The sequence below is a fragment of the Salmo salar genome, chromosome 19 (assembly GCF_965601325.2).
Source record: "Salmo salar chromosome 19, fSalSal1, whole genome shotgun sequence".
In the NCBI taxonomy this organism is placed as follows: domain Eukaryota; kingdom Metazoa; phylum Chordata; class Actinopteri; order Salmoniformes; family Salmonidae; genus Salmo; species Salmo salar.
Window position 1 is genome coordinate 48,783,472 of NC_138309.1, and position 11,444 is coordinate 48,794,915.

The window sequence follows — 11,444 nt, forward strand, 5'->3', positions numbered from 1 at the left end:
TTTCAAAAACCGTAGTATTGGTTTCCGAGACATTCCTATATTTTAATATACAAATCAATTGACCACTGTATAGGAGTGTATTGTATCACAAGATATGCAATGTAGTTATGCGTGTTACAGCTACGCATGTGTGAGTGCTCTAAATCTCTCACTGTGTGTAGCCATGTGTGAGATGATCAAGATCATGCAGGAGAACAGAGAAGTGACATGCTGCCTGGGGAGCTCTGCTAACTTCCGCAACAGCTGCCTCTTTCTACAGAGTGACCTCAGGTACACACACACACACACACACGTAATCACATGTCACAAACACAGCAGCTGCTGCCTAGTTCATTTATAAATAGTCTTTGATGTGCGTCCATAAGTACACTTACAACCACATAATATTGCTGGACTTAATGACAGTATGGAGAGGAATGCAGATCACACACACGCTGTTTCCTAACCCCCCCCCCAGCATCGCCCTGGACCCCCTGTACCCGTCGCGGTGTTCGTGGGAGACGTTTGGCTACGCTATAGGAGCAGGGCTGAACGGGGAGGTGGAGGGTCTGTCTCCTCTCAGTCTGTCTGGTCAACTCAACACCCTGGCCTGTTCTGTCACCTTCCACCAGGGGGAGTCTGTCAGCATGGTCAAACTCATAGAACAGGTGAGACACACACCAGAGGATGTGAGTGGAGCTGGAGCAGAGCATGAGTAATTTTTCTGGCACGTGGAGAGCATAAAAGTGTTTTTTTAAAAGTGTCGTCCTTCTCTCCCGCTCTGATTTCTATTGTATTTATTTAGCCTACCCCATTACTAATGCACAGAGCTGTGGATGAGTCAACCAAGAACTAGGTCACACAGCCTGTATAATTGATGGCAAGACGATGAATGAACCCATGCTGCAGCACCAGAGACGTTTTCATTTCTATACAGGCTATTCTTTTTTTTTTTTATGAAGAAAGGAGTACGTTTGGAACAATACTAAAGATGTCTATTGACTGTAAAATGTGAGCGCAACAGAACCAGTTATGGCTGAAGTATCTGATCATCAATAGATTAGAGAAATAGCTATTTGTTAATGTTGAAATGTTGAAGCTTCTTACGACAGCCTACTTCAAAACCAAATGGTACATAGTCACAAAAGTAGATGGGGTGTTTTGTTAAATGATATTTTTAAACAAAATGAATTGAGCGAATTTGGAGCTGCATTTTTTGGGGAGGGAGTTCTGAGCGTTTTTTTAAATTTCGCAACTTTTTAATTTTTTTTGCATGGTGGGGGACGTTGGGTGACAAGTGGGATTTCCGACCACATTCTCGCTCTCTCTCTCTCATGACATTTCAGGACTTTTTGGGGAGTAAAAATGTATTGCCATTCAAAATCCTATTTTCCCTAACCTTTATTTAACCTTAACCCCAAACCTAACCCTTAAGACTAAAATAGCATGTTAACAAATTCAGGACCTGAAAAAAGTACAGACTTTCCAAATTATTCTTGTTTTCCTACCTTGTCGGAACATTCTAGTTCTGATGAGGTAGCGAAACATGTACAGACACACAAAGATACAATATATTTATTTGACAAGTTATGATTCCTTTCCAGGCACGTCACACTACCTACACCATCCGCAAGAGCTTCCTGTTCCTGTTGCAGTGTCAGCTGACCCTGGTCCTCATCCAGGTGAGAGGACACCTGTACAGCCAATTAATTTCAACTATAATAAAAGAACTGAGGATGCAACAGTTAAACCTGAATATTTGATTCCGTTATTGTTTCCCCTCCCGTTGGTGTAGTTTCTGGCCTGCCTAGCCCAGCTCCCTCCTCCTATGAACATCACTGACATCCTGTGGTTGTCCTGCTTCAGCTGTCCATTGCTCAGGTACCACCACTACCAACCATAGAGATTTCACACTCGTGTTATATAGTACAACAGTAGACTTACATGATACTAACCATGTCTCTGTGTGTTGTGTTGGCAGTGTTTCATTCTTAGGAAAGCCACCAGACAGTTCTGTGATGAATGTGGCCACAGGGAAGAACCAAGATGCCATCCCTAGAAAGGTACTATACCCGCACCGGCCCTGTTTCAGACATATTTCTATTTTTTATTTCACCTTTATTTAACCAGGTAGGCTAGTTGAGAATAAGTTCTCATTTACAACTGCGACTTTGCCAAGATAAAGCGTAGCAATTCGACACATACAACAACACAGAGTTACACATGGAATAAACAAAACATACAGTCAATAATACAGTAGAACAAAAGAAAACAAAAAGTCTATATACAGTGAGTGCAAATATTACTTCACGCTATGCTAATTTTGTGAGGATTGTCATGATTTGCCAACTCCAAATATGCTGAGTCAGATGCTTATTATTGATACACTACATACCAAAAGTATGTGGACACCTGCTGGTCTAATCTCATTCCAAAATCATGGGCATTAATATGGAGTTGGTCCCCCCTTTGCTGCTATAACAGCCTCCATTCTTCTGGGAAGTTTTTCCACTAGATGTTAGAACAGTGCTGTGGGGACTTGCTTCCATTCAGCCATGAGCATTAGTGAGGTCTGGCACTGATGTTGGGAGATTAAGCCTGGCTCGCAGTCGGTGTTCCAATTCATCCCAAAGATGTTCGATGGGGTTGTGGTCAGGGCTCTGTGCATGCCAGTCAAGTCACACCGATCTCACCAGACCATTTCTGTATTGACCTTGTTTTGTGCACAGGGGCATTGTTATGCTGAGACAGGAAAGGGCCTTCCCCAAACTGTTGCCACAAAGTTGGAAGAATCGTCATTGTATGCTGTAGCGTTAAGATTTCCCTTCACTGGAACTTGAAAAAAAAACATGAAAAACAGCCCCAGACCATTATTCCTCCTCCACCAAACTTTACAGTTGGCACTATGCATTGGGGCAGGTAGCGTTCTCCTGGCATCCGCCGAACGCAGATTCGTTCGTCGGACTGCCAGATGGTGAAGTGTGATTCATAACATTTCCACTGCTCCTGAGTCCAATGGTGCTGAGCTTTACACCACTCCAGCCGACGCTTGGAATTGAGCATGGTGATCTTAGGCTTGTGTGCGGCTGCTCAGCCATTGAAACCCATTTCATGAAGCGCCCGACGAACAGTTCTTGTGCTGACATTGCTTCCAGAGGCAGTTTGGAACTGGGTAGTGAGTGTTGCTTCACACTTCAGCACTCTGCTGTCCCATTTTGTGAGCTTGTGTGGCTTACCACTTTGCGGCTGAGCCGTTGTTGCTCCTAGAAGTTTCAACTTCACAATAACAGCACTTACAGTTGACGAGGCAGCTCTAGAAAGGCAGAAATGTGACACTGACTTGTTGGAAAAGTGGCGTCCTATGACAATGCCACATTGAAAGTCACTGAGCTCTTCAGTAAGGCCATTGTACTGCAATATTTGTCTGTCGAGATTGCGTGGCTGTGTGCTCCATTTTAATAGCTGAAATAACCAAATCCTCTCATCTGAAGGGGTGTCCACATACACTATATATACAAAAGTATCTTACTCATGACGTCTACCATAGCATTCCTTTTAACATCTTGATTTGTGTACATATACTTCCTGCAGACGCAGACCTACTTCCTGGGTTGTTTCCTGTTGAAGTTTGGCCTGACCGTGTGTGCCTACCTGCTAGGCTTTGGCTTCACGCTGCACGAGGTCTGCCTGAGGACCAACAACCTGACGCTGGCAGAGAACACCACCATCAACTGTACTGATATCCTTAGTGTCAGTTCAGCTCGAGACGCTCCCCATTGGTTCAGAGAGCTGTCCAACGGCCTGTTGCTCACTCAGAAGGTCATGGCTGGGTTCCTGGCCCTGCACACCGGTAGGAGGAGCTCTCGGTGAACTCTCACCCCTGCATCTGTTAAGTCAGGATGCATCCTAAATGGCACCATATTCCCTATATAGTGCACTACTTTAGACCAGAGCTCTATGGCACCATATTCCCTATATAGTGCACTACTTTAGATCAGAGCCCTATGGCACCATATTCCCTATATAGTGCACTACTTTAGACCAGAGCCCTATGGCACCCTATTTCCTATATAGTGCACTACTTTTAACCAGGGTGTGATATAGGGAATAGGTTTCCATTTCAGACGCAGCCTCTGACTTCTGTTCTGCCCCTGGATAATCATGTCTTTGTGTCTTCCCTTCCTCTTTTCCAGTGGTCATCTCGCTAAGTTACGTCCATCGCTCCCAGCCTCTGTGGAAGAAGAACCCTTTCAGCAACACCTGGTGGTGCCTCACTGTCCTTGTAGTGTAAGTGTGTGTAGCCTAACTGTTTCCAACAACTACGAAGCGGCAGCTGCAATAGATATGTTTGTTTTTGTTGGCATCCATCTGATACTCTCACTCTTCCCCTCCCTTCCTCCCCACCTCCAGTCTGTTGGGTCAGATGGTACAGGCCACGGTGGACTACAAGCTGTGGCAGGACAGGTCGGGTTCTTTGACCTTTGGCCTGAAGGACATCCCCATGCTGGCCTGGCTGTTGGTCTCCCTGTCCTGCCTGGTGGTAGTGCTGCTCAACGAGGCCGTCAAACTACACGAGATACGGTAAGATGGAGGAAGGAAGGGGTGAGAGGAGGAGTAGGAGGGGTATGATGGGAGAAAGATTGCGGAAAAGACAAAGGGTTGAAAGTAGAGGATTGTGGGATGGAGGATGATGTCATGTGGGGGGAGAATGGTTCTCATGTGTTGATCTTTCCATTCCTTCTGTCTGCAGGGTGAGGGTTCGCTACCAGAAGAGACAGAAGCTACAGTTTGAGACTAAACTAGGGATGAACTCTCCCTTCTGATTGACAATTAACAGAGGGGCGTGGCAATGCATGCTGTGAACCAATCAGCCCACTGGGAAAAGATGAGGCACCAGAATCTGGAGGAGGTCGAAGTTGTCCCTAACCACTGACACAGGGTCAGATGGTTCTCATCCCTCTGTTAGGATTGGAGACAGGGTTATCTGATTCTAGATCTGTGGTTTAGGGGAACTTCTACCTTAAACCCAGAATCAAACTCCTCATGAGTGCCCATTGACTTGAACCCAGGATCACTCAACCCACCTCAACCTGAAAGCACTTTGCCTAGCAGGTCCTCCAAACCGCTACACGTGCTGGGTGGTTTAGCACTGCGAAAATCCAATCTTTTTTATTTTTTAGATTTAAATTATATTGTATCATTGTTATGTTAAAAAAAAAAGGAAAATCCCAAAGAATGTTCTTTCCTTTTTTGCTTTTAAAAGAAAGACAGCATAGAAATGTGAATAATTTATTATAGAGTGGAATGTTTTTTTAACGCATGGGGAAAGTTTTACAGTAGCCCCTACTTGAGTTTAGGGAAGGGGGTATTTTCTCCTTGTCTCTGATACTGGCTCACATGGGGATTATCACACTTCAGCATGTCTCCCCCTTTCACGTGAATCCCAATACCATAGTAGAGTACAATAGCCTTCACCTTGAATGTAGTCAGTCATTACAGCCACTTGCTGCTGTATATCTGAACGCCAAGCAGTGCTAAAAGGAACGGATGCTGTATCTAGTAACATGGCCCAGATCCTGGTCTGGGACAACGTCCTGGTCCTAAATCTGTCAAATAATTGGCATTGATAGACCTGAAAAGCCTGCCATCAGGTGATGTCTGGAGTCCACAATGTAGTGCTAACCCTGTGGATTCACGTGAACCAGTTTCTGAAAGGTTCTGTTCACCATACTAAGGATTTCTTAACAAGACTCTTTATAGCCCAGCCTTCTAGCCATATAATGAACGTGGCATGTTCTTAACCAGGATCCAAGAGGAATATCCCTTGTGATTTTCCTTCCTAACAAATGTTTCCTTTGTTTCACCCACACGATCCGACTCCCGAGCTAAGCCAAGGGCAATCATGCTCTAATGCAATAAGTAATGAAGATTAATTTACTATAAACAAGTAGAACCGAATTAGTCTCTTTCTAGGTAAATTGTATTTTGAAGAATGTGCTAGCCTGCCACTTTGAAACTCATGTACTGTAAGAAAGGGATTTATGGTTTAATAATCATCAATCATCCTAGACTGGTTTGATCCTTGTGTACATACTGTTTTTCCCGCCAGAGTTCTACTGAGGGACTGTGGTCTACTCAGCTAATAAGGTTTTGTCAGTGGTGTTGTAGACTTGAATAACCTCTAGGGTTCTAGAGCATCCCAGGGTATCCTGAAGGTGCTTCATGTCATCCAGTTGTCTTTTTTTACTAGCTTGTGTGCTTGTTTCTGCATTCGACAACAACAATGCGCAAGCTGACATAGTCTGCGATTCATTCCGATCACGCTTATAGACAATGCTGCTTTCAATTCAATGTTACCGCGTTCGTGAAGATCCCATTTAAGGTAAAAGCTGCAGATCTCGGCTCATTTGGAAATGACCTACGTCAAGCGGCGAATGGTGGTTTCAGATTGAATCCCGGCCTAGAAGCAGAGTTAGTGAGACCCACCAGGCTACCTGTCTGTGTTGGGTGATCATATCAGTAGACCCATTTGAACTCTACAAATGATGACTAGCTCCAGATTGATCAGCCACTGCTGTTCTATTTTCATTTTTGTTGTATCTTATTTTTACAGCTTGATGTGTTCATCTTCTTGTCCTTGTTTCCCAAATGGCACCCTATGCACTTCGGTCTGGAGTTTTTCCCTGGTTGTATCACATGGTCAGAAAAAACTCCTGTGCCCCAGTCAAACTGTATATAAATGTATACATTTGATAATGCGTGCGCCACACCTCTCGACTTCTCACCACGTGCTCTGGTATTGTTTACCCGTCTTTGTTTTGAATGCGGGCTACAATGCTCATGTTATATTGACTAGGAGTCGGGGCAGGGCCCAAGATGGCATAAAAACATGGTGCCTACCTTTTTAGATTAACACCTCAGGATCGGGCCTTGCACACTTGTGGTCTTCATAGGCTCCCTTTGGTTGGAGCGTACTTACTTTTTAAGTACACTATTTCATAGAAGAGTTGGTAGTTGCATGGTCTGCTAGATCTGTGTGTGAGGGTAGATATAATGTAAAAGCACTGAACTACTTAGAATTCCTTATTGAATGAACAACGTAGCTATCTTACGAGGGAAAACAGACTGAAGATGTTGATTTTTATACAGTAGAATGCATAAGTACATTTCAATCCATGATTTTTTTAATGTATTTCCCATTTATGTATATGGACACACCTACTCATTCAAGGGGTTTCTTTATTTGTACCATGTTCTACATTGTAGAATAATAGTGAAGACATCAAACCTATGAAATAACACATATGGAATCATGTAGTAACCAAAAAAGTGTTACACATCAAAATATGTTTTATATTTTAGATTCTTCAAAGTAGCCACCCTTTGCCTTGATGACAGCTTTGCACACTCTTGGCATTCTCTCAACCAGCTTCATGAGGAATGCTTTTCCAACAGTCTTCAAGGAGTTCCCACATAATGAGCACTTGTTGGCTGCTTTTCCTTCACTCTGCAGTCCAACTCATTTCAAACCATCTCAGTTGAGGCCAGGTCATCTGATGCAGCACTCCATCACTCATCTCCTTCTTGGTCAAATAGACCTTATGCAGCCTGGAGGTGTGTTGGGTCATTGTCCTGTTAAAAAACAAATGATGGTCCCACTAAGCACAAACCAGATGGGATGGCGTATCGCTGCAGAATGCTGTGGTAGCCATGCTGGTTAAGTGTGCCTTGAATTCTAAATATATCACTGACAGTGTCACCAGCAAAGCATCATCACACCACCTCCGGCAGGTAGGCTAGTGGGTAGAGTGTTGGGCCAGTAACCGAAAGGTTGCTGGATCAAATCCCCGAGCTGACATGGTAAAAATCTGTCGATCTACCCACTGTTCCTTGGGCACCGAAGACTCCAGCCCCCCACACCTCTGATTCAGAGGGGTTGAATTAAATGCAGAAGACACATTTCAGTTGAAGGCATCCCCCTTTCCTCCATGCTTCACGGTGGGAACCACACATGCGAAGGTCATCTGTTCACCTACACTGCGTCTCACATAGACACAGCGGTTGGAACCAAAAATCGCAAATTTGGACACATCAGACCAAAGGACCGATTTCCACCGGTCCATTGTTCGTGTTTCTTGGCCCAAGCAAGTCTCTTCTTCTTATTGGTGTCCTTTAGTAGTGGTTTCTTTGCAGCAATTCGACCATGAAGACCTGATTTCACGTAGTCTCTTCTGAACAGTTGATGTTGAACTTTCTGTTACTTTAACTCTGAAGCATTTATTTGGACTGCAATCTGAGGTGCAGTTAACTCTAATGAACTTATCTTCTGCAGCAGAGGTAACTGTGGGTCTTCCTTTCCTCTGGCCGTCCTCATGAGAGCCAGTTTCATCATGGTGCTTGATGGTTTTTGTGACTGCACTTGAAGAAACTTTCAAAGTTCTTAATCTTCCAGATTGACTGACCTTCATGTCTTAAAGTAATGATGAACTGTTGTTTCTCTTTTGTCATGATATGGACTTGGTCTTTTACCAAATAGGGCTATCTTCTGTATACCACCCCTACCTTGTCACAACACAACTGATTGGCACAAATGCATTAAGAATGAAAGAAATTCCACAAATTAACAAGGTACACCTGTTAATTGAAATACATTCCAGGTGACTGTCTCATGAAGCTGGTTGAGAGAATGCCAAGTGTGCAAAGCTGTCATCAAGGCAAAGGGTGGCTACTTTGAAGGATCTAAAATATAAAATGTATTTTGATTGGTTTAAAACTTTGGTAACAACATGATCCCGTATTAGTTTGTCTTCACTATTCTACAATGTAAAAAAAAAAAATTAAAAAAAAAAAAAAATGCCCTTGAATGAGTGTCCAAACTTTTGACTAGTTTTGTGTATCTAATATATCTCATTGCTTAAATGTATGCATAAATAATACCTTATCGATGCCCAGTCTTGGTCATGATATGGTTTCAGTTTTTTTTAGGTTCTTTCAGTTTGAGTATGCAATGTGAACTCAGTGGAGCTTGGCCTGCAGGTGTTTTTCACTGCACAGATCGACCTAGACACCTACTTACCCCTCGTCTACGACCCAGCCCCAAATGTCATGGGGTAGATGTGTAGATCTGAAAGGACTGGATCAGTGTAGGCAATACAGCAATACGGGCTGTAGGTGGATTTGGTTGGTGTTGAAGGTACGGGCTGTGGGTTGATTGGGGTGGGTATACATCAGTTTTGGTGGAACAACCAAGGCTCTGGAACTTTGTCCATATTAAAATGCGTAAAGCTGAACCTTGTGTCGATTGACTTGAAATGTGAGACTTGGTGAATTGATAAATGTATATTTTTTTAAAAGATGTATAATTGTTGGTTTTTTTGTGCAAAAATGTACGTGAATCAATGTCATAAATATGGTATTTTTAAATAAATATTTATTCCACGTAGCTATATGTATTCCAAAAATTTAAATCATCAATGGCCTCTGTGACACAATGGATGTTCCGTGCAGAATTAAGGCAGGCTGCTTGAGGCTTAGAGAAGGACATGTTGAGAATGACTATAGAATGCACTTATTAAAACGTCTTTGAATCACAATATATGGGAGAGCAACTATTTAACGCAAAACTATCTAGACCAGTATTCTGACCCTATAAATCAGAGCAATGGCCTTCACAGTACCATTGTACAGTCAAAGATGTGCCTCTTCATCTCTGATACAGTACACAGACTGGACAGAAAGTGGTTAACAGCGTTGGGCCTGTAACCAAAAGGTCACAGACTAGGTGAAAAATCTGTTGTGCCTTTGAGCAAGGCACCTAACAGCTCCTGTAAGTCGCTCTGCGTCTGCTAAATGACTAAAATGTAAACCTCAGTGGCGACCCGTCATTCAGGGCAGGTGGGACAGAGAGCACCACATTTTTTGCAAAATAAATGTTGGGCTTGCTTGTTTTGAATGTTATTTTGGCATTAATACGTGTCGCATCAATTTACAATGTAAAAAAATATATATCATTGAGTTAATAAAGCCGCATACGATCATGGTCTCTTTTTTTTGTGTGTTCTTGAGTAGGGCAGCTCTAAAATGCAGGTGTTTCAGCCTAGCTCAGTGCTTTCTGTGGTGGTGGGGCAAGCCAACAGGAAAATACGGAGCAGTGTGCCGTGATTGGCTCTGTTCTGTCACTCATGGGGACACTACGTCACCACTAAAGTCTAAGGGTAGAGCTCAAATTCAAGCCCCTTGGGGGCTGCCATAGAGTTACATTAGAAGTGCCCATCCAAGAAGGCTCCAGGTCATTGGCCACAGATAAAATTGTCAGATCACGTTATATCTACAGTAGCTTTGATGGGACTGATCATGTCAAAATCATACCTTTAAAATCTTAGTTAGCTGTCCATCATCAAGTCGACAAGCTACTGGCAAATCCTTTTTAATCCTTGTCATATGAAGAGAAATAATGAAAATAAATTATAGATAAAACGTATCGGTGCTCATCGGCCATTGGACATAAAAATTACACAAGTCGGAAATCGCAAATTCAACAATGAGTAGTTTGGAAGGAATCAGCGGCTAACTGCAAGCATTGCAAAGCAATCATTAGCCTGCTATTCAGTGGAGTGGCTGTGTGGTCCCAAGTCTAAGATTAAGGGTCTCTTTTCCTAGTTTAAAATTATAAACATTCAACATTGGCCATGCTGTCAATGAAGCATGATTTGTGCCAGGCTCAAAACAACTTTGCTCGGAACTGCAAAATCGGACTTTAGTGAGTTCAAGACAACTGGGAACTGACGTCATCATGATTCAACCTTTTTTTTCTTGAGTTCACTTGAAAGCACAATAAATCCAGAGAATGCCAGACTTTGATGACAAAGTTTGACGACAAAATGTTCCCACGAAGGACCGCCGCGCCACCTTCCTGTTCAAGTGAGCACAGCACAACAAGGTGAGTCCAAAAATGTATTGTATGCTGCTGCATAAATGATGTAATATGCCAGGGAGATATGTATACTGTAGCTAAGAAAGTAATTCTAAGTGTATGTTGTGTAGTACTCTATTAGTAGCCTATGTGCCTCACCCTAATAATTTGGTCTATTTTCACCTCTTAATTTTGCCTACTGTTCTGACCTGGTGGTGCACATGTAGCCTATAACCTGTTTTTGAGAAATGTAATCATTGAATATTGTAAGAGCTTTCATTGTCTGCTTATATGCCCCCTTTATTTATCTTCCGGTTCTGACTTGGTGTTCAGGGAGAACACTGTAAGAATGGCCCATGTTCTGGCGCTGTACATTTCAAAAGTGCTGAACAAATAGTTATATTGGCTATGTCTGTCCTAGCTCGCTCATTAATGTCTTAATCGGAATTATAGATTGCCTCTTATCTGCTTGTTGTCCCCTTATGCCATAGTTTGTACATCTCAATTGTCAGCAGAAACCACATTTGTTTTTAAGCAAGTCAGCCATTTCATC

At 42.9% G+C, this 11,444-nt stretch overlaps 1 protein-coding gene across 4 annotated transcripts in view; it reads left to right on the plus strand.

The window, feature by feature from the left end:
* The window catches only part of LOC106578893 (transmembrane protein 94), a 37,799-nt gene extending 27,781 nt beyond the window's left edge, over nt 1-10,018 (plus strand). For all 4 annotated transcript variants that reach the window (XM_045702373.2, XM_014158131.3, XM_014158132.3 and 1 more), the window contains 9 exons: nt 162-270; nt 458-647; nt 1,584-1,661; nt 1,775-1,860; nt 1,961-2,042; nt 3,571-3,829; nt 4,173-4,266; nt 4,390-4,560; nt 4,730-10,018. In XM_045702373.2, coding sequence (XP_045558329.1) covers nt 162-270; nt 458-647; nt 1,584-1,661; nt 1,775-1,860; nt 1,961-2,042; nt 3,571-3,829; nt 4,173-4,266; nt 4,390-4,560; nt 4,730-4,802 — 1,142 coding nt within the window. In that variant the 3' untranslated portion in view covers nt 4,803-10,018. The remainder of the gene's footprint in view (nt 1-161; nt 271-457; nt 648-1,583; nt 1,662-1,774; nt 1,861-1,960; nt 2,043-3,570; nt 3,830-4,172; nt 4,267-4,389; nt 4,561-4,729) is intronic.
* Nucleotides 10,019-11,444: the final 1,426 nt, after the last annotated feature.